The 23739-nt window shown below is 45.6% G+C and overlaps 1 protein-coding gene across 3 annotated transcripts in view; it reads right to left on the reverse strand.

The window, feature by feature from the left end:
• Nucleotides 1-6405, reverse strand: part of LOC138526458 (zinc finger protein 181-like) — a 354082-nt gene extending 347677 nt beyond the window's left edge. For 2 of the 3 annotated variants that reach the window (XM_069637236.1, XM_069637235.1), the window contains exon 1: nucleotides 6158-6405. In XM_069637236.1, the coding sequence (XP_069493337.1) occupies nucleotides 6158-6181 (24 nt within the window). In that variant the 5' untranslated portion in view covers nucleotides 6182-6405. The remainder of the gene's footprint in view (nucleotides 1-6157) is intronic. The other variant, XM_069637234.1, reaches the window with a different exon arrangement.
• Nucleotides 6406-23739: the final 17334 nt, after the last annotated feature.

A 23739-nucleotide genomic window follows, 5' to 3' on the forward strand; every position in this document is an offset into this window, starting at 1 on the left:
CCAAAAGGAAGTTATGGGACTATGACTGGTGTGCTATTTGGGAGGAGTGCAAACAGTACGCTATATTTAAGACTGTACATTTTAAAATTCTAAAGAATAAAAAGTTGAATTAGATTCCTAAATACCTATAGAAATTCCCAGATCCTAACTACAGCAGTAATTAAATGTGATTTAGATTCAACCTTTGGCCGACTAATGAAGTTATAGCTATCCGTGCAAATACCCCTCATGTGCAACCCTTCTGTAGATTTTGAAAAAATCAAATAGAAACATTAAATCCTTTAATAGTTCACTGCCTAAGTTTAGCAGTCCAAAGAAAAGAAAGCTTATATAAATTCTTGGTGCATTTGTGCTTTTAACACCTGTAACTATGTGGAATATGTTTATCAATGGGTATTCCATCTCGCTAAACTTAGCTGTTGTGAATTATCTGTTGAAATGGATTCATTAACTTTCAATATATATTTATAATCTATTTAACATGTCTTTGAACGTGTCTTAACTAGTTGCACACCTTTTTAACACCTTTTTATTCTACTCATTTGTATACTTATGTATATGCTCTTCTGTGATTCCTTAAATTTCTTGTTAAATATTTCAGAAATATGTGACTCTCTCGTACATACATGCTTGAATCAAATGTTGTATGATAGGCACATTTTCTGTAAATTTTCTCTTTTTTTATCAGTCTTTAAATGTTGTAAGGTTGAAATTTCAACCAAATCAAATAATTTATATATAGTTTAATCATTTTATTAATTATATAGTACTTCATGCTGAATTCTTCCTGCTTCTAAATGTTGCAATTGGTGTCATAAATTTCTGAGCTATACTGGGCTTCAATCAAGGATTCCACCCGCTTCTAAGCATTGTGATTGGTGTCATAATTGTGTGATCATTATAGTGCTTTGTGTAGGATTCCTCCAGCTTCTAAGTGATATAATTTGTTTTCTAATTTGGTTGTTTATTTTTCTAGCTTTGAAGCAATTTAATTCAAGTGTGGGGTAACATTTTCAATAGGCGTTCTATTTTATTTGAAACATTCTTGTTAACATTTATAATCCTCTACACTGTAAAAGGTGTGCAATTTTTTTACCTGTAAGCAACAGAAAAGGATTACTTTTTGTCATAAAAATTGCAGCATTAATTCTGCAACAAATGAAATAGTGACCGCAAATGTTTCATTTTTGAGCCTCAAAATGTTACATTCAATGCTGCAGTATCCTGAGGGGCTACTTCTTCATGCATGGTGCACTTTAGAGAACCTCCAGCAGTTGCCGGATGTTATCCAGCTCAAGCTGTGACTGGTTGGAAAGAGCTACAGGTACAACAATAGGGGAGTGAAGGGGGGAGAGAGGGAAGTCTGCAGGTTGCCTGGCTGCCAAACATTTTCAATGAGGCAGCAGTAACCAGTTTAGTTCTTGTTTTGCAGGGATGCAGGAGAATGAGGTTTCCCATTGCACTGGCAGCTCCTCCACCGCGCTGTAGCATTATTCAAGGGCCAAAATATTGCTCACCTCATCAGCCGTCTCTCACTGATGCAACGGGACAGCACCCAAATCTGTACCCACATGCAGTAACAGGGAAGCCCAGCAGACTCTGCAAGACATAGATCCTGATTCAGCCTGTGTACATTTATCATTGGTACCTCCGTGTTGTAGATCTCTGCGAGTCTCGTTACGGCTGACCTGTAGACTGCAATTACGGCACCTTTGGGAAGCGGTGCCAGTCATCTAGTGGGGAAGCTATGCTGTTGTGGCACTATCCAAATGTAAAGCCGCCCACTACTCTTCCACGCCCCTGCTTGGTAAGTCCAGAACGTTGTCATCAAGTTGGAAAGTGTATGGTGTGCGAGCTGGCTGGTGAATTACACGTCGAGTGCCCCTTTACATTGGCAAGGTAAGAACGGTGCCATGCTAAATTACAGTTGGCTGCCTCCTCCAAGAGTAAGATCTCGCCCTCGCCTGCCTCAGGACTCTTCACTGGTCTGGACTTCCTTTCTCGTCCACCTGATTGGTCTGCATCTGTCTTGATGCTAGGCCGCCTGGTGAGTTTGTTGTGCAGTCTCTTCGTCCCATTCTTTCTCCCCCTTTCCATCTCTCTGCTCTACCCCTCCATGGTGCGCTCCATCTGCCCCATCTACTCTACCTGCTACGCTCACCTATCCTATCTCTCTTTCGGAGACGGGAAGGAAAATATTCAAGAAAGATCTCATAGTCTCCAATCCAGACCTGCCCATCGCTGACACCTACGTCACCGCTTCTTACAGGCAGACTGTCACTGACATTCTCTTTGTCGCTCACTCTCCGGACCTTTGGATTCCCCATATGGTCTCCATCCTCTCCCCTTTCTCTTCTTCACCGATTAATGATGGAACCCGATGGGAAGTACTCTTGGCACACTTCCCATCCTCTAGGGGTATCATTAATGTCTACCAGAACGGCACTATCACCTCGGCCCAACCTCCTCTTTATTGATAGGCGTCTTCGGTCTCTCATGAACTCCGCCCCCTTCTCCTTCCACTCCTCCTTCTGCTATCCGTCCAACCCCTTCACCACCACTGACACGCGTATCACATTCCTGTACCTCTCTTCAAAAAACTTTCAAAAAGGTGGCAACCAGCTTCACTTAGCTACCCTCAATTCTTGTTCTGCCGTTAATCACTCCTCTGACATCTGCCACCTCCTTGAAGACTTCGACCTTGACGCCCTTGCTCTCACTGAGACATGGTTCACTGCCAGCTGTCAACAGTTTTGACACACTCCTCCCGGAGGGCTACAAGACACTCTCTAAGCCCTGGCCTTACCGGCTTGGGGGCAGAGTGGCCCTGGTCTTCCCTGAATGGGTCCCTGGTACTATCATACCCACTCAGACCTACTCTTCCTTCGAATGCCTCATCTGCAGGCTTGCTGCGTCTCGGATCCTCTCGCTGATTTTTGCCACCATCCACAGGACCACTGCTCCGGTCTCCCTCTTCCTTTCAGAGTGGTCTGACTTCACCTCTTCTCTCCTGGCATCCACCTCCAAGCAGCTCTTCCTTGTAGACTAAAATATTCATGTTGACTCTCCCGATGCGGCCTCTGGACTCTTCCATATCCTCTGTGACGCTCTTGCCCTCACCATTCTTCCCTCCGGTCTGACGCACTCAGCCGGACACACCTTTGATGCCCTCATCTCAGCAGACATCCCCATCTCCAACCCTCTCACTACACCCCTCTCCTGGTCCGACCGTGCCCTCCTGTCCTCTCACCTGGATCTCGTCGGTCCCCCAGCTAAGCCTCTGCCAGCACAGCCAGTCTCCTTCTCTGTCATACAACCGATGAAGTGAGTGTCTGTTGCTGTTTTTGCTGCCACTTTCATTCCCACTCCGTCCACTAACTCTCACACTGACACAGCCCTTGCCAACCTTCACCTCTCCATCTCCAACACTCTGGACATCCTTGCACCTGCCATGAGGATCTGAATAAAGCATGCCTCCAAACGCAACACCTGGTACGATTCTGACCTAGCCTCGCTGAAACGCAAGTGTAGAGATGCTGAGCGGAAGTGGTAGGCCTCAAGCACATCCTCTGACAGACTGGCCTGCCGCCTGCTCCAAAGGCAATACAAACTCTCCTTCCGCTCAAAGAAAAAAAGCCTAAATCCAAGCCTGCATCTCTGGGGCCGCAAGCAACATGGCTGAACTGTTCAACATCGGCAAGGAACTCTCCAATCCTTCTGCAGTCTCCACCACTCCTCTGCCATCCCAGCCCCTCTGCAAAGCACTGGCCTCTCACTTCATAACCAAAACTCAGGACATTCTGTCTTCATCCTAATCTCTCGTCACTAGCTCGCTTTTTTGAACAAGCTGCTGATTCAATTGCTCTGCTCAAGCTCCTTCAGTCCCGCAAGCTCCCCTTTGCGCCATGGTTCTCAGCTGAACTATATGCCGCTTGCCTGAAGGACAGGCAAGCAGAACGTCAATGTCGACATTCCTATGGCCTGATGGAAAAAAAGCATCTTTCAGAAGATGACCAAGTCCTACCATGCTTCTATTCAATCGCCTAAACAGTCGTTTTTTACAGATAGGGTCATGTCAGCACTTAATAAGTCTAAAGAGTTGTTCACGTGGTAAAGTCCTTCTCATCCACAGCTCAAATAGCACCCAGAGCGACACCTTCTCAAACCTTGTGTGACTCATTGGCTAACTTCTTCGTGACTAAAGTCATGGACATTCGGGACCACATACATTTAAATGTCTTGACCGGCAGTGTGGCGGACTGTGACAATGCTAGTAAGCTGACTGGGAAATCTAGCAGAACCTGAAAGAAGTCTTGTCGCTTGCGCATTTGAGATTGGGGAACCACCAGACCCCATACACAGAACAGCAGCCAGGTACATGCACTATAGAGAAAAGCAAAGTGACTGCAGTACAATTCTCTCCTACTTACTGTGACCTCAAGGCTTCCTGGAGGGGGTATCTGTGAACCTCACATCCTCCTGCAGTGCTCCTGCCTCTGTTGATTTAGGTGCTTAATTCCAGTGCCCGACCCTTTAGAGGCCCATTGAGAGCCATCTGCAGCCACCCTCAAGCCTGGTCATCCCTGGAGCTAAACCCAGCAGAGACTCACAGAGTGCCCCATAGTCACCATGCCTGGGGCTGCTCTTGCCTTCCGAAGACTAAGCCAAGCAGGGAGTGAGGGAAATAAACAGCAGATTTAGATCCCTATATTCCAGCAGCGGGTAAAAGTTCCTAGAAGCAAGAGACTGCTGTAATATCTTAGTACATGAACATTCATTTAGTTAACACCTGTATATGCAATTGTGGGACAGTGATGTAATAGAAGAGGGACTATAGAATGTGGAACCCAGGAGAAAGGATGCTGACCTGAGTGAATTGAGAGAGGACCTGTTAGCTTTGGTGGAGCCGGTGGGTTTATCTATGGATCTTAAACCAATTTATCTACAATACTGTGTGAGCCAATACGTCAACCACCCTCGATCTTGGGCACCTCTGATTATCAGCCCAGCAGATACTCCCACGGTGCCTCATAATCACCAGGCATAGGGCTGCTCTCCCCTTCCGAAGTCCAAACGTGCAGGAATGAGGGGGAAACCACAAAGTCCGCAGCAGGGTCCAAAGTTTAGGAAAAAAAGAGACCAGCCCCAGAGGCCCAGAAGGACAGAAAGAAAAACAAGAGGATTATGGGACAGGGCAGGCACTTTATACCCTAGGCTAAAAGGGGGAGTGGCCAAAGAAAGAGGAGGAAAAAGATTATTTTATTATTTATTTTTTTAGGGAAAAAGGCTATTGTCGGATAGGCATAAGACCTTTATAGTGCAACGAAGTTGCGGTAATGTTGTGGGCCTAGCATGTCAGATTTTGCAACAGAGTACTCTTTCTGACACAAGCCAAAAAGGTTTCTTAAATTGCGTGCATTTAAACACTTGGATGCCCAGAACTGAAATTTAAGTGTGCATTGACTTCAACATTGGGTGACCAGATGGCTCAAGGCAGTAAAATGCAATGTTAACAAATGTATTTGAAGTACAGCCGCAGTTAATTTCAGTTCTACTCAAGCCCCTAATACCAATGATTTGTAGTAAAAAAAAAGAAAAGAAAAACAAAACTAGTAGTTGATTCACAAAACTTTTTTCCCCGCACTTGTGTGAGAACAAAAAGTTACTGCGATTCACAATGGGCATTGAAAATATGAATCAAAGAAAGCCAACCTACTCTGCACAGCTGTGCATACAATGCATACAAGTGAAAGAAAAGTTACTTTTCCGTCCATTTCTAAATCACGTTCGCGCGCACAAATGGGATTCGATTTGAAAATGCATTAAACATGAAATCACCCTGACCCCCTCTTCCCTTCCCCCCTTGCCCCCTCCCCTCAGTGCCTGTTTGGAAGAGGCAAGGCGATTCACAAAACATAAAAGGGTCTCTGGTGAAGAGTGTATGATCTACACTACTTTCAGGAGACTCACTTTCCATGGATTTGCGCCCCAAGAGTTAAAAAGTGGTCGCATGATAAAAAATCGTGTCATCTGGTCACCTAACGAACTCATGGCCAAAAGAAAGTGAGGACACGTCAGTAAACGAGAGCACCTGAACTCAACGACCTCAAAATGAGTGACTGCATAACGCTGCAGTATATAAAATGTCACAACTTACCCCATCTGAATCCTTGAGGGACATTTTCCTTCAGTAATAATGAATCTGTCTACCTCCGGTGATCTTTTGGAATGATCCAATATGAAATTCCGATTGTGGGCAATACTGAAGAAGAAGACTTAGTAGACGATCCCAGGGCCAAGAACCCCTTCCTCCTGGTATAGGATGTGGCACGTGACGCCCTAGCGATTTGCGCATGCCCAAATCCTGAAACACTGATCATCATAACATCCATAAGAAAGGTGTCATATTTCTATTTAATTATGGGTAGATTTAAAGAGCTCCTATCTTATTTACAGGGTGCCCGATTCAGTGTTTTCTGAGTTTAAATCGTGTGTATAGTGCGCTGGGACAAGGGGGAAATGCAGACCGAAATACAGCACTCAAGAACTTTTAATGCAAAGTTCGGAAACGATGGAACTTCTCATTAACGGAGCATGCGCAAGTAAGCAGTTCCTTTCTTTGGAGCTGCGCCTTAAGGAGCGTGGCTTTATTTTACATTCCGAGAGGTCTAGATCAAGACGGATTATCGGGCTAGGCATGATATGTAATTTCGCGAGTTATCTACAACGCTAGGTACACCTGTGGCCAAAATTAAAAGTAATAATGTTACGCTCCAATTATATTAATGTGTGTGTTTAGAGTGCCATTGATGAGTAATCTGCGTGTCGGGGTTCTGTCTACGTCTTCGCGTTGCACTGTTTAGGAAAGGAGCGGTGTCTCTCTTAGTAACTCCGCTGTTCGTATCTTCCTCCGTGCTACAACCAGGCTCCACTCTATAGGGCAGTGCCCTAACCCAAAACACAAACATCTGGTGTGGGCAGTGGAGTAACTTTGCTGAAAATGTTGGGTGGGGGGGACAGGGATGGGGTGGAGGGAGGGCAAGTGATGGCTCTTAGGGATCGTTTCGGCCAAATTGTTCGAAAAAATTTGGTTGAATGGTAGTTTTGACTGAATTCTATATCAAGACTGGAGGCTCGGATTATGCTTACTCCACAACTTAACTGTTCAGCAGCAAAGAAAAAACAAATATCATGAGTAACATACAAAACTAAAAAAAAACTACAATAACCATGAAGTTTTTGAGTTTTGTAGTCCATCTCCATTGGTCTTCAAACTGACCATGTGATATTCAAATAACCAATCAAAACCAAGTCCTCAATGAATAAAACCTCTTGTCCTCTTTCGATTCCTCCTCTTTCTTTGCTGCTCGGCAGTGAGTTAAGTACTTTTTTCTCTCCATTACATGTGAATGTTGCGTGTGTGTTTACAGTGTAATATCATTTGCTTTTGACACGTGCGCGTGCTTTTTACAGGCGGAGCATATCCGCAATGGATAAGGCGGCTTTCAGGAGTTGCGGCCGCGACGGGGCTGGAGCAACGGCCGCCGCAGCTCCACAGATCCGTCAGAGAGTGCACTGTGACACGGAAGAGAGAGCACGATGGGACCGCGTAGTTCCGGCGCTCTCTTCCGTTCCGAATTCGAATTTCACGAGTGATACGCGAGTGGCTCGGATTATTCTTAGCAAGTTGAAGGATCTTTTATTGCTTTTTTGGTTCCAACGCAGCACGCATCGTTCGAACGAGCGCAGCGTCCTGTTGAGGAATCCAACAGGGCCCCTGCAGGCTGTCATAAGGTACCGCGCATTATACGGGCACAGTCCCAGGTAAAACCTGTGAATTGATATTATTATATCTTTATGTATAATCAGAACCAGGGGAGATATTTCAATATATTTACATATATTAGCTCCCTGTACTGAGAGAGTTTGAAGAGACAGATCCCTGGTATATATATATATATATCATACAGATACTTGCATTCTCCAGGGCCTGAGAATCATGAGCTCCTCCAGTGATGAGGGGAAGGCTAGTGTTAGCCAAAGGAGGAGCCACTCGGACATGACTGATGTCCTGCACAAAGCCCTGGGGGCTTCACTGGGACATGATCCTCAGCAAAGAGCACTGATTGAGGACTGGCTCTGATTCTCGCAGGGCTTGGAGGAGATCAAGGGCCTTAAGGCACGGATGAAATCCAAAGGGGGCAGTAAAACAGACTGTAGGGCGGAGGAAGCCCACACCACCCCGGGCACACCACCGAAGAAGAAAGGTGGTAAAAGGAAGAGAAAAGGTAAAGCGGTGCCTGCCAGGGGACGGGATTCATCCTCTAACACCTCAGATAAGGGTGAGGACGATTGGGAGGAGGAATACCCTGAAGAAGAGGAAGTCTTATCTATATCCTCCTCAGAGGAAGAAAGCCACGAGGCGTCAAAGAAAAGGAAGAAGGAGGAAGCTGAAGAGGATGGTGCAGAGGACGATGATTTCGATCCGTAAGCACAAATTAATCCCAGATCTCGTAATGGGAGCCGCCCAAAAGAATTGCGGCATATTTATAGAAGTGCCTGAGAGCGCCACTAGCCATAGAGGCTTCAAGCAAGATGAGGGCGGAATGCCCCAGACCACTCCTCCCAGAGGGTGCTGCCGATACACCCGTTATAGATGAAAAGATGATAAGTTTCATGAGCAAGGTAAAGTAAAAGGAGAGCCGATAGACCCGGCATTTCTAATCGGGTGGGCCCAAGGGGCGATATGCATGTTGGGGAATGCCAATCATGCCATAACCACAGAAAGGAGGAGATCTTTGTTAGTGAAGATCGACCCTAAATTAAGCGAATTAGTCTCCTCAGAATCAGCCACATCGGCGAAAGGAACATTATTTGGGGACTCCTTTATTAAGGAGCTCACCAAATTTGTAAATTCATACACAGCCTTGGATAAGGCTCAAGCCTCTCTTAAGAGAGTTTTCGGGAGGCAGATTTTTGGACGGGCCAGCAGAGGCAGGGGTCGCTCGGCTGGTCGGTTCTAGTTCAATCGATCCTTTCAGGACAGAGCACAATGGCAGAAGCAGGAAGAGCGCAGACAAACGCCTTTCTTCCCATCGAGGAGTAGGGGAAGAGGCAGAATCTGGCGAGGGGAACGTCAACAGAATAACCCAGGTGAGAATATCATACTCACATTCAATTACCCCAGAGGTAGGGGGGAGAACTGCTCAATTTTTACAAAATTGGTTGAACATATCGGGGGATCCCTGGGTACTTCAGACCGCTCAGGGTTTTTATATAGATTTTATAGAAACACCATATCAGGGAGAACCGCCAAAGAGTTTAGAAATGAACAGGGAAGACAAAGCCTTACTGGAAAGAGAATTGCGGGGTTTGGAAAGCAAAAGAGCTATATGACCTGCTTCAAGTCAGGTAGGAGGTTACATAAGCAATATGTTCCTAGTAAAAGGGAGACACAAGACGAGACCAATCATAAATCAGAGAGGCCTAAACGGTTACATAGTGTACAGGCACTTCAAGATGGAAGGGATACATCTGTTAAGAGATACCCTTATTCAGGGAGACTGGTTAGCCAGAATAGATTTGAAAGATGCATACCTGACTATTCCCATAGCAGAGGAACACTGCAGACTTCTGAGATTCATCTGGGAGAGAACGATATGGGAATTTCAATGTCTGCCTTTCGGCCTGGCATCGGCACCATGGTGTTTCACCAAAATGATGAAACCTGTGGTATCTCATCTCAGAGCTCAAGGGATAAGGCTTATAATTTATCTAGACGACATATGTCTGATGTGTCAAGAAAAGGAAACGTTAATAGAACAGGTTCAGGTAACAATAGATTTGTTAGAGAGTCTAGGGTTCCTGTTAAGTTGGGAGAAATCCATTATAGTACCTGTTCAATCAATAGAATTTCTGGGTTTCATAGTGGATTCGATACAGGGAACTCTCAGTTTACCCATTCACAAAGTGAACGATATCAAGAAGCAGGTGAGACATACTCTAGCGAAGGGAGAACTGTCGTTAAGGGACATCGCGAGATTGGTGGGCCGCCTAGCGGCATCAATTTAAGCGATATTTCCAGGACCTCTTCATTATAGGGCACTCCAGAGGCTGAAGATCTCTCACCTCAGGATTGGCGTTTCCTACGAATCAAAAGTGAATATTTCACAGGAGGTGAGAGAGGGGTTAGAATGGTGGCTCATTCAAATGGATGCATGGAACGGGAGAGCCATATTTGGTTCATCCCCGGACCTTATTATCAAATCCGACGCCAGCAGATGGGGCTGGGGAGCCCGATGCGGGAACCTGTCGACAGGGGGCAGGTGGTCGGACCAAGAGGCAAGCCTCCACATCAATTGCCTGGAGTTGTTAGCGGGGTCTTATGCAGTGAGATGCTGGACCCAAGAGAAAGCACAATGCTGTGTTCTGCTAAAGATGGACAATGTCTCCGCAGTCAGGTACATCAAGAAACTGGGAGGGACGAGATCCAGGTTATTGGCAAACTGGCAAAGGATTTCTGGGAACTCTGTCTGGAGAGAAGAGCCTCAGTGACGGCGGAATATCTGCCGGGCCAGCTGAACAAAGTGGCCGATTGGAACTCGAGATACCTCAGAGACTCCAGCGATTGGAAGCTGGACGAGGTGGTGTTCCGGGAACTTATGAAACGATGGGGTCCTTGCCAGATCAACCTATTTGCATCGAGACTAAACAAACAGCTTCCACGGTTCTTCAGCTGGAGACCGGACCCAGAAGCAGAGGCAACCGATGCCTTCCTACAATCATGGGGGTCACCAGACGAACTACGCGTTCCCTCCTTTCTCCATGATAGTGAGGACGCTAGCGCAGGTGAGATGCCAAAAAGCAACCATAATTCTAATTACGCCGGACTGGAAGGGGCAGGCGTGGTTCCCCAGTCTACTGGAACTGACGCATCACAACCCAGTAATTCTACCCAACACAGAATTTATTATTCGAGACCCCAGAGATCGCAGTCATCCGCTAGTGAGGTCAGGAGGACTCAAGCTAATAGCGTGGGCGATTTCAGGAGATCTTGGGCTAGGCCAGGATTATCGAATGAGGCGGAGAACATCATTAACGAATCCTGGGCCCCAGGGACTCACAAGGCTTAAAGATCAGCATGGGATAGATGGAGTAGCTGGTGTTTGGAAAGGAATATTCATCCCGATAGAGCGGATGTAGTTCATGTGGCCAATTGCTTTACTCAGATGGCAGCGCAGGGGAAGGCTTACTGGACTATCAACACAGCCAGGTCTGCGATATCTGCGGGGCACCCTAGAGTAGAGGGCTTAGCGATTGGTGAACATCCTTTGATCTGTAGATTACTAAGGGGAGTAAAAATGTTGAGACCCCCTAGTGTAAAGTATAATCAATTGTTGGATGTAGATAAAGTCTTGAGATTATTTTTATCATGGTCGGATAATCAAGAATTGACACAGAAAGCGATTTCAGGCAAGTTATCCATGCTCTTATGTCTTTTAGCATTCAAAAGATCCTCTGATGTTAGAGCGCTGGAGGTTAACAGGAAGAGTATATTTCTCCGAACGGTGTGACTTTCCTTATAACTAAGAGGACCAAAACAGGTTTGAGATCCATTTCCTATGAGTCTCCCAATTAAACCAAAATTGTGTCCAGTCAGATGCATAGCGGCATATGAGGAGATGACGAGGGAGGTTAGGCCCCCGGGAGTGTCACAATTGTTAATAGCGATTTGTAGACCATATAAAGTGGTTACACCGGCCACTAGAGCTAGATGGCTTAGATGGGTGATGGTACAAGCGGGCATCGATGTTGAGAGATATGGCGCCCACTCCTCTCGAGGTGCGATGGCTACTAAAGCGTATAATATAGGAGCCAGAGTAGAGGATATTATGAGGGCTGCAGATTGGGCAAATGAATCGACTTTTAAAACTTTCTATTTTAAACCTATGAAAAGTGCGACATCGTTAGTGGTGAGTAAGCTTTGAACAAGCATAATCCGAGCCTCCGGTCTTGACATAGAATTCAGATTTTCAACACATTCGTTACGGAAAGTCATAATTCTATTAAAGACACGGAGGCGAAGGATTATCCCACCCTATCAATCGTATGAATGTAAAGTTGATATTTTATCATGTTTAATGTGATATACATGTTGTTTATGAGGAAATATTTTGTAATAGTCTTATTGAAGGATATAGTTTCTATGTATTTATGTATACGATTGTCCCACCCATTCTTCGGTCTATAGTCACCCTTCTGAATTTTATGTTTCTATAGGGATGGCGACAGACAGCAAACAATCCGGGATCTGATTTAGGATGCAGACGGAATTTCAAAGAAGTACTGGACGCAACCTTGCATGGTCAAAGAAAGAGGAGGAATATAAAGAGGACAAGAGGTTTTATTCATTGAGGACTTGGTTTTGATTGGTTATTTGAATATCACATGGTCAGTTTGAAGACCAATGGAGGTGGACTACAAAACCCAAAAACCTCATGGTTATTGTAGTTTTTTATTAGTTTTGTATTTTATTCATGATATTTGTTTTTTCTTTGCTGCTGAACAGTAAAGTTGTGGAGTAAGCATAATCCTTCGCCTCCGTTTCTTTAGTAGAATTATGACTTTCAGTAACAATGTGTTGAAAATCTGAATTCAGTCACCATCATTAGTTCGAAGCCAAAGATACCGAAAAATGAAGAGCTGGGGATTTTTGCCTTCGCGTTGCGGGGGTGTCCCCTGCTTCATCAGCATTGTTGGCAGGGGACCCAACAAAAGAAATAAGAAAAAGGGACACTGCAGCATCAGATCCGACCTGCGTTAGATGGATGGATACGACTCTGCAGGGTACAGGAGAGGTGGCGGATCGAGAAAAGGTCAGTAGGGGGGCGTTTATGGGTGTACTGGTGGTTTGGGGGGACATGGTTTTGGGTTTTTGTACCAAGGCAAAAACATATTTGCAGCGAAAATGACTACAGTCAATTTCGCCGTAATTATGTATCTCAGTCAAACAACCTAAATCCCTGAGGGATTACACTAGACTACTACACCACAAGAGTCCATTTCTTACGCTCTGTTATAACTTTCATAAAACTGATGGCTTATCTTTAAAATTCAATTGGTCCCCCACACATCTCCTCCCGGCCTGCCATGCACCCAGTGACACAACATAACATTCAAAAACGTAATTCCAATAGAACATACAAACAATGCATTATTTATCATTCATTCAGGCACAAAAGTCAACACACAAATGCTTGCATACACTCTACCTCACACACAAAGTCAGCACGCACCTCCATTGACATACACTGTATGCACGCAACATTTATATGTACATAAACAATAACACATGAAAACAGTGGTGCAGCGTCCGTTGAGCAGAACAGACTCTATCACCCCCTGATCCCTGAAATTTTGGGCTAAGTTGAATTGACAAAGCTGAACTATAAAGCCATGGCCGAAAGGAACAGATTCACTGGAATGTCAGCAATTCACTTGATTTTTCCTTTCATTCAAAGGCATAAGCCATCGGTTAATGCAGTGCAGTGGGCGACCAAGTATACCTGGTATCAATTTTTAAATGCCATATATCTCCAAACTTGGGTTCTGCACAGCACCTTATATGTGTATGTGCTGACAGATTTTTTCCAAAAGATTCTGACTGATTCAAATTAAGGTATGTTTTCCTGTGTTCAAATGCCTCCAAGCAGTGGTGCACCAAGCGGGAGAGGCGGGGGGGTAGGCAACTGGCCCCCATGGCTCTTTTAAGAGAAGGACTGGGACATTTGTCATTGGGACACCTCTCCCGTTTGGCACATCAAAGAGGGCGCCCAACGGCAAAGGTGTCCCGCTGGCAGGACAATGTGTGCTGAGCAATTCCTGCTCCGCACGCTCATTGTCCTGGCAGCAGGACACCTTACCCGTTCCGAATGGTAGAGGTGTCCCGCTGCCAGGACAATGTCCCAAGGAGCTCCGGGCAGCAGAGGGTCCTCACCTTGCTCCTCATCAACTGATGGGAGGGAGGGGGGGTACTATTAGCGGGGACTTTTGTCCCTTTACAAATGTGAATGGGAGGGATTGATCAGAAGTGTGAAGGGTGCATAATGTTGCATGTTTTATGAAATAATGACTATGGCTTTAAACCCCAATTTGTTAGGCTCACATTAATCTACATGATGCTATTGTGATTTTGCATGCAGAATGGGGAGAACACAACAAAACCCATGCTCCCATTGCTCAACATATTTCAATGATAATGTATATAGTGTATGGTTAGTTTACTATGAAAGGCTAGTTTATTATGTAATGTGGTTTGCTTCCAAGGCATTGCTATACATAATTATGTAAGCACATGAAATGTAAAGCAAAACCTTAATAAATATCTATATCAACTAAACCTGGAAAGATGTGCTTGTTCGCTTAAATTGTCCACATCCCAGTTTCACCATTTAACCAAGTGTGTGATCCTGAGCAAATCATTTAATCACATTGTGCCTTATCTGCTGCTCTACAAGTGACTCTTATTCACTTCAAAGTTAATGTTAATGTATCAAGATATAATGGAAAAGCCTAATGACTATAGAGTTGCTCCACATATAACAAAAGTGCAATTTAGGTATTTTGCACCACAAAGTTATTTGTCACTTGGCTTATTTATGGCAAATTATTCTAAAGTCACTTTCATGGAGCCTACAAGTATCAAGGACTGATGATGCGCCTTGCATTGTCCTTTTCTGTGAAGTCACGTCTGTTGGTGCAATCTATATAATTATTAGGAAGTTTGCATGTATTTTGCCTCAGAGGGCTTGAACAGAGCCCTAATAGATGAGTTTCCTGCATTTGGAATGATCCTGCAGTTTTATTTTTGTTGTTGTGTGTTAAAATGTCATCTCCCCCCCCACTCTTACAATGCTGGATACTTCCCTGCTTAGTTTGGTAAGTGAAGCAGTTTTTGGTGGCCTATAACCTGAACCATGACACCCATTTACTAATTTGCAACAAACCGTCCTGAAAAAGTGTCTGCAAAACTCAAAATACTTTTTGGCAGTTTGGTGAAGATTATTTTTGGCAGCATGGGGAAAGGTTATACAGGGCTCCTAAAGGTGTGCTTTTAACACAAAATCCCATACGGTTCCTTCTGCGCACCTAGAGCAAAAACTGCTTAACAAAGGTTCATCATGTTTGCAAGGCATATAGCACTCAAATTCATTTCACAGAATTTTCATAGTACGACAGTTTTGGGTCACAGGTTTTCTCAGCTTGACTCTTTCCACTCTACTTGAGGAGGGCGCTGCTTCCACCAACTTCATTTTGAAATTAGGATGGTGGTGCTTTAGTAGCATCTGAAAAGTGGCAAGACTAATTTTAGAGGCGTTGCAGAGCTGTGGCTTGCCGCAGAGAATCCAACATTTGTTACTGTTAATGTGTCTTCATACCTGGGGCCTTAATGTGTACTGTGAGCTCTGCTCACATTGTCCAAATGTGACACGCGCCCTCAATAGGGTCATCCCCCAGCCCAGCCCCCCAACAAACATACACAAACACAATAAAAAATGATTTAAAAAATATGAAAGTACCTCTGCTCTGCTTTCAAATGCCGCCCGGGCCTCGTCTGATGTTACACCGACCTAACCGCTTTGCACTCACGCACCTCCAGGCAGAAACCAGCAAGCTGAGTGAGCTTCCTAGTTCTTGTATGTGTGTCGCACAAACACAAATCCGGAAAGCGATTCTCTGCGCCGCAGCCCCTGGAAGTGCTGCTTTTAGCGTGGCAGCACAGGCGCCAGGCCCTGCAACAACCAGGTCAGCACCCTCGCTGCTGACTTTGAGTCAGGCCAGCCAGGGTGACAGACTGAGCCATGCAGGGCATCCCGGCCCGGAATGTGTTGCAGCGCGGCTGCCAGGCATCTCAGCATTATGTAATGAGACAGCGCAAGCCTAGCTGGGCACCCCAGCCGGGCTTGCGCAGTCCAACTACATAATTGATGATTGAGGCCCCCCCTGCCCTCCCTCCAAAAGTTGGGGGGACAAACCGGCATGTTGCAGGTGGTGGGGGGGACAAAACCCCCTGTCCCCCCTATAATTACGCCCATGGGTGTGGGACGGTTTTTGGGACCAATGTGGGCCAGTTTGAAGAGTTACTTCACTATACTGTTGGGAGTCTGTGAGGACCCCCATAAGCGATGCCCGTAAACCCCCAGCACCCATAGACTGACACGCACACGTCTGTACTGCTCGGGCTTCCCGGTCGCACTCCCGCGGTCAAGAACGCCCCCTTTATTTATAATGCACGCCGCCGCGTGCGCTTCCCTTAAGGGGACAGCACCACACTCCTCCTTTTCCATGAGGACAAACAACAATGCTTCACTAGTTTATAACAACAACACAATACCACAACATTGCCATAAAATCCCCACACACCCCTTTATTCACAACCACCCTGGATCCCCCTAACTAACACTGGAGGCCCACTGGCCAATTATGAAACATGTCCCAACACATAATCGCTGAGGTAAGCAGATTTCCCTCGCCCAGCCCTCTGGGGGTACCTCCCGCTTACCTCTGGCACGGGCAGTCCATCCTGTGGTACTCCCCGGGCTGGGGACGCGGGCATGGAGGAGTGGCCTCCACCCTCGTCTGGCACTTCCATCTGGTCCGGTTCGAGGGGAGGCTCAGTTCTCGGGTCCCCTAGCTTCTTAAAGAAGCTCATGTTCCGGGTGACGGCCGCCCTCCCGTCCGAGGCCGTCACCATGGATCCCTTGACGGCCACCACATCAAGTGACTCGGGTTCGTAGGGGGGAGAGAGCTTTCTATGGGGATGCCTGTTCCTGATTAGCACCTCATCTCCCGGCTCCAGTTGTTGCGGTCGGAGTCCTCGCCTGGCGTTCTCCTGTTCTGTCTGCAGCGGGCGATCCATCGCCACCTGCTGGTCACCAATCACCCTGGGCTCCTTCTCCCCAGGGGCACCGAGTACGGGGTGGCTGCAGGGCCCAGCCCCCCCCCCGGCAGAATGAAGTCGGGGCTGAGCCCCCCCCGGCCGGAGAGAAGAGACGCGGTATGGATGGCCCTTTGTTCCATCCATACTGTGTCTTTCTTTGGCGACCCGGGTAAAAGCCGGGGAAAAACGATGTTTAGAAATTGTGGGACAGATGCAAAGCAAGAGGCTCTTGTTTTGCATCTGTCCCTCAATTTCTAAAAATCATTTTGGGTTGGGTATACTTCTGCATCTGTGCACCGTGGTGCACAGATGTAGAGGTACACCCAACCCAAAACAGTTTTTAGAAATGGAGGCACAGATGCAAAACAAGTCTGTCTCTCAATTTCTAAAAATCGTTTTGCGTTAGGTTATTTGTAGATCTGCACACCCCTCTTGCTAAGAGTGTGCGCAGATGTAGAGGTACACCCAACCCAGAAGGATTTTTAGAAATGGAGGCACAGATGCAAAGCAAGTCTGTCCCTCAATTTCTAAAAATCGTTTTGGGTTGGGTGTATTTGGACATCTGTGCACCCCTCTTGGCAAGAGGGGTAAACAGATGTAGAGGTACACCCAACCCAGAAGGATTTTTAGAAATGGAGGTACAGATGCAAAGCGAGGGAGGGGGCAGGGAGAGGGCAAATGAGACTGTTTGCATGTCTCTGAGTGTGCACGTGGTGAGGGTGAATGCTATGGGCGGGGAGCGGAGGTGTATGAGCCAGCACTTTCTAGTAGAGCTACCATATTTGAAATGGGGCAATGCTGGTACTCATCAGTTAGCTCGCTATAGTCTTGATGGGATAGTACTGCTGTAACAGGGCTTCTATAATTGTTGAAACTGCTCAGCGATAATACTATGCTTTTGTTGAGGCAATGCTAGTTCATTTTAGTAGGGCTGTTATACTTTTGATGGGACAACATCAGCACTTCTCAGTTGAGCTGCTACACTCTTATTGACAAGGCCCCAGCACTTCTCAACAGATGTATTTATTTTTATTTTAATTGGTTATTTATAATGCATGTACTACCCAGAGGTTTCTAAGCGCGGACTTAGGGAGCCAACCTGTGTTGCGCGGACCGAGGGAATGAACCTGTGTTGCGCATACCGAGGGATTGAACCTGTGTTGCTCTGTGTCGTCTTGCTTCCAAGGTGAGCACGTTGCCGCTGAGCTATCCTTCCAATACTCTAAAGCTCTGAAGTACATTTAATGATACAGAACCAGAACTATTGAGCAAGTCTGTCATCATCAGAATAACTCAACACTGTTGTGGTTATACAAGAGCTCATATATTTAAAGGGATGGAATTACTCAGAATGTAGCAGCACTATTCAATAACCCAAAGTTCTTAAGGATAGTTAATGTGAAAATACTACACTTCTCACCATTGGGACAGTACTGCCGCTTCTCACAGAGGCTTCTACACTTTTATGGGGCAGCACTGATCCAGCCTACTGCTCACATGCTCAGAATTGTCATTTCTCAGCAGGACTGCAATACTATACCATTGTGTTCTGTATGTTGAGTGCTTCTTCACCACCAATGTGGATTCATGGCTCTCTCCCAGTGTCTAAATAGTAGATCTGTCTACATTCAATTGGCAACAGGCATGTCCGGAGCTGCCTGCTGTCCATAAGCTGCCGCTCCGGATGTTGGGAGCCGTGATGGGGCAAGGGATAGAAAGCTCGAGCCTGTCGGATAGCAGAATCAGCAGGGTCTTAAAACCTGCTCACTCCTTCTAGAGGGGCCATGGGGCAAAATGAGCCTGATCCCACATACAGGGGGTTGTTACCCCTTTATCTCTCCTGAATGAAAGAATGAGCTCTCTCAGACACAAGTTATCACCCCTGCACACACATTGAATGAATATGGTATGGATCTATAGATCGAGAAAACTGGAGTGACAATTCAGAGTGTTCTTCCCAGATGGGAGTCTGACTCCATTAATATACATGGGGTCACTGAGATGACCAAGAGTGAAGCTGTACATTCAGTTGTGAAATTACCTGCAACGGTTGATACTATGCTCCAAGGAGTGAGGTGCCCACTCAATATATCACACTGTTTATAGGTGTGAGACCCATCCTGAATGCTTGCCCAAAGAGCCTTGGCCAGAGTTTCACACTGAAGAAGTGAGCATGTGATCCGGGGTCTGCAGCCCACACACACGCAGGGGATTCCCATGCTCCCACTTGTGAGATTTGCACCAAATTAGTAAGACTGTGCTCCAAGGTAGGAGGCACACGCACAGTCTTTGTTCTGACGTTTGACACACTCACAGGATGGGACAGCATTTCATTCTCCCATCCTAGTTGTGGTACTCTGCCTTTTGAGGGCTACTACAACCTGGATGATTATAGAGGGGTGGAGTAAGGCCTACTGGAATGTAACTCGAAGGCGTAAATCTCCTTCTTACTTGACTTTAGTATATGCAGTACATGCTAGCCAATGTTTCCACTGTTCTGCGCTTGTATTGCTCTCCAATAGTGCACGGACAGTAATTTATCACCAGTACAGTTGCAGAGCCAATACCTTCAACGCAGGTAGGCGTATTGCTCTCCTCTGAAAAGTGCACGGAACTACCATAAATCACCAATGCAATTATAGAGCAAATACTTCAACCCAAAAACAGACACAATAATTCACAGCCACGCACACTTTAGAAGATAATCAGCTCTTTACGGCTATTTATTCAAAGCTTACAGGTACATAGAAATAACTCATACAACTAACATGGACATAGATCACAGAAAACTTAAAGAAGTCAAAGAAAGAATACATCACCGTGGGTGTAACTTAACGAAACCTCATCTCGCCAGGAGCGGCTGAAAGACCCCGATAACAGCCAGGCCAAGAGCACAACAGCCCACAGGTATGTCGGACCGGAGCGTCCCCCCTCCGACTGAGGTCTTTGTGCTTGTCCCGTCTGACCGTTGAGGGGTTCCGCATATATGCCCTCCTCAACAAGGGGTGGCAACTTCTCGAACCTTCTGGCAATGCGCTTGCGCATTGATGGGTGACAGTTGGTTGCCAGCTGGGTCATCCGACAGTAACCTCAAGGAGCAAAGCGCTTCCCTCTCCTAAACGCCCCAGAGAACAATTCCATAACTCATCTCAAAACCTTGGCGCAGGCATAGCAAACCAAAACAAACCTTGTTATCGGGTACCAGCCGGCACCTGCGGATCTTATCTTTCCCAGCGCTGTGTCCTTGGCTGAGAAGGCCTGCATTCCAAGCCCATCAGTGAATAACGTTGAAAACATGTTGTTTCGCAAAGCAAGTGTAGCTTTCCACTGAGGCATGGATAAATATCCATTATGGCTCTGAGTGCCCCCAGAATGCACTGCGCACCAGCGCCGTGTTTTAGCTCGAACACCACAATCCACCCTTGGATATTTACTTTCCATAGCCCAGTGGCAAAGGAGGCGGTCTTTGAAACCGACAAAATGTTAGAACCAAGTTGGGAATACATTGAATACAACAACAACAAGCTATTATGATAGCCAATATAATACAAATGCAAGCAAAAGCATAACGCAGTGTACTTCCAATATCAGGAACCCATGAAAATAACCAATCCCACCAATTTCCAGTATGATCTTGGGATACTTGAGAGATGATATCTCTCAAACCTCGAATATGACTTTCAATGGATTGTGAATGGTCACTTAAATTGAAACAACACATCCCTTCAACTGCGTTATAACCTAAATTATGTTTCAGCAATAAGTAATCAACAACAGCTCAACAAAGTAGCTCTTCTAATAACCTCACTATCAAGGAACAACTCTTCTAAAGCTTGAGAAGTATGATTGAGTCCTTTTACTACTAAACATGCTAATTTGATCAAAGATTTGTACCCCCCAGCAGCTAAACCCCAAACTCCCACTAATGAAAGGGTTAATGCTAAAACCTCAGCTTCTGATAGCAAACAAATGTACATGTGAATCACAGTCAGGAGATAATCCCATAGATTCAAAGGTTGACCTTTTACCTCGAGTTATCACTGAGTGTAAAGGAAACATCATTAGTCCTAATCGAGTCAAAGCACATGGACCGCCAGAAATGTTAGCTGGAATATAAGTATATATAATGTTACCACATGAAAAGAACAATCCTGTTTCAAATGCTGCCATTTCTAATTAGAGCTCACACATTTGGCAGCATTATTACAAATCAAAGACCTCAACATACGCACAGCTAACTTTGGTGTGCACATTCCTTTTATCTCAAAATATATTATGCTCCTGCTCGCCCAACCCTGCTGCCCCAACAATTCATGAATCATTTTCCTGGCTACATGCAATGTAGTAATTTTGGAAAAGGCAAAACATCTCTGGTTAAGGCAATTCAGTGGGAAGGGCAAAACATTTCGTTTTTTTCACAGATTAATCTCAAAATGCATTTAAGAATCAGGTTTCAACATGTTGGCATTCAAGTGCTGTTTCACACAGCTGTTTGTGGTGCATGATGTCACAGTCCACAACTTATTGTCCACAGTCCTTTAGACAAGAAAGGCAAAACATATCAATAAGGTCATTACAACCGTCTACTGAATTATTTGAATGTGCAGCATCAAATGTTTGACAATATGCCAAGTCCGCACCGTGACAGTTCTGGAAAAGTTATTACTCTGTTGGACACTTCTCACAGGTTGCAGAACAAATGTCCTCATGCTTCACGCACGTTAGCAGCATTGAGTGCGGTGCAGGACAGGTTCAAAGTTCACATATCATCTCGCAGTGACTCGCTTTCTCTGAGAATGCGTCTGCTTGACTGATCAGTGTCACCCGGCAATTGCACACGTCTACCCCCCAATCATGGCATGCTACTTTCTTGGTTATTTGCCTAGGCAAAATACAAACAGAAAGGTTAAGATTTCATCAAAAGGTACACTATCAGTGTTATCCACATTAGGATGTCATCAAAACTTCAATATCAGCGTTGTCCACCCCTTCCCTTAACACCACCCCCGCCTTCAGAAGTCTCATCACCCTTCTGCATGTTACTGGGGGCTTATTTGCACTCAACCATACGGGGTGTAACTGCCTAGTCACAAACTCATTTGTGCAATGCGATCATAGTTGGTCAATGGTACCTCAGACTGATCTGTGATTTTACAATAGCCAAATAATAAGTACCCAGGTGGCACTTCTCAATGGATCAATGCTTTTCTTTGTCACCAAAGCGATCACGATTGCCAGGCGCCAACTTGCTTCCAGTGTTTCATGATCTTGATTTAGGTTGCCCTGCTGGCATTATTCCATTTTTCATAGGTAAAGTCCTTTAGTTCAATACCGCCTGCAGTTGCACAAGCAGCTTTGTTTATCTTTTCTCCAGTTCTCCATACAGGCAGTGTCTTTAAAGCCTCTGGTTTTCCACTTATCATTTTCCCAAAGGGTGTCTACTGATTTCTTGGGCCTCCCTTTTGAGAGCGATAGTCTGAGTCAGTTCCTTTAGTTGCTTCAACAAATCATTCATTCTTGCATTAAGCCGTGAGGCTTCTGGATCATGGCTAATGTGCAGTATTCATATTATACTCCAAAGCCCCGCTCTGCATGTTGTCTCTTGCAATACGGCTACCTTTGTCAGTTTTTTTTTCTCCATCTGGAACGCCATAATGTCTTTGTCAGTTACTCCAGCCCTGGCAATGTAGCTTGTATTTTTGCCAGCTGTGTATTTTCACTTCTCAAAGCGCCTAGAGGTTTCTTCTCCAGTGCACAGCGCTTTACTTCAGTTCACATCACATGGGGCACTGGGATGCAGCTTGCACGGCAATGTCTCTTGGAATGGGCAGCTGTCTTTTCTTAGCCCATTCACAGATGCACAGTTTTCCCAAATGTTCAGATGCGTGATGCGCCCAGTCTGCCGTTTGATACTGGGCGAATTCCTTGCTTCTGATCAGCTCTGTTATTGCATGCCAGTGTCAGAAAGCATGCATACATCATCATGTGTAAGATAGATTGCGTTCTTTTTCATCTTCACACTCACAGCAATTATTGCCTTCAGTTCTGTTTCAGCATTCTGTCTTTACACCCCCCCCCTCAGTCTTTTCTCACACTGACGGTGTCTCTCACAGGGGATGGAATGCAGGAATGTCATTGTTTATCTTTCCTGTGCACATGGCAGCGCCATACACACGCAGCAAGCTTGTCTCTTTGCTCTTAGGCCAATAACTCTTAAGCTGGGGCGGCTTCAATGGAAGGCTCTCATTTCAGACAGGTGGCACTTCTCAATGGATCAATGCTTTTCTTTGTCACCAAAGCGATCACGATTGCCAGGCGCCAACTTGCTTCCAGTGTTTCATGATCTTGATTTAGGTTGCCCTGCTGGCATTATTCCATTTTTCATAGGTAAAGTCCTTTAGTTCAATACCGCCTGCAGTTGCACAAGCAGCTTTGTTTATCTTTTCTCCAGTTCTCCATACAGGCAGTGTCTTTAAAGCCTCTGGTTTTCCACTTATCATTTTCCCAAAGGGTGTCTACTGATTTCTTGGGCCTCCCTTTTGAGAGCGATAGTCTGAGTCAGTTCCTTTAGTTGCTTCAACAAATCATTCATTCTTGCATTAAGCCGTGAGGCTTCTGGATCATGGCTAATGTGCAGTATTCATATTATACTCCAAAGCCCCGCTCTGCATGTTGTCTCTTGCAATACGGCTACCTTTGTCAGTTTTTTTTTCTCCATCTGGAACGCCATAATGTCTTTGTCAGTTACTCCAGCCCTGGCAATGTAGCTTGTATTTTTGCCAGCTGTGTATTTTCACTTC

Source organism: Ambystoma mexicanum, chromosome 7p (genome assembly GCF_040938575.1).
Source record: "Ambystoma mexicanum isolate Mex_15411 chromosome 7p, UKY_AmexF1_1, whole genome shotgun sequence".
In the NCBI taxonomy this organism is placed as follows: Eukaryota; Metazoa; Chordata; class Amphibia; order Caudata; family Ambystomatidae; genus Ambystoma; species Ambystoma mexicanum.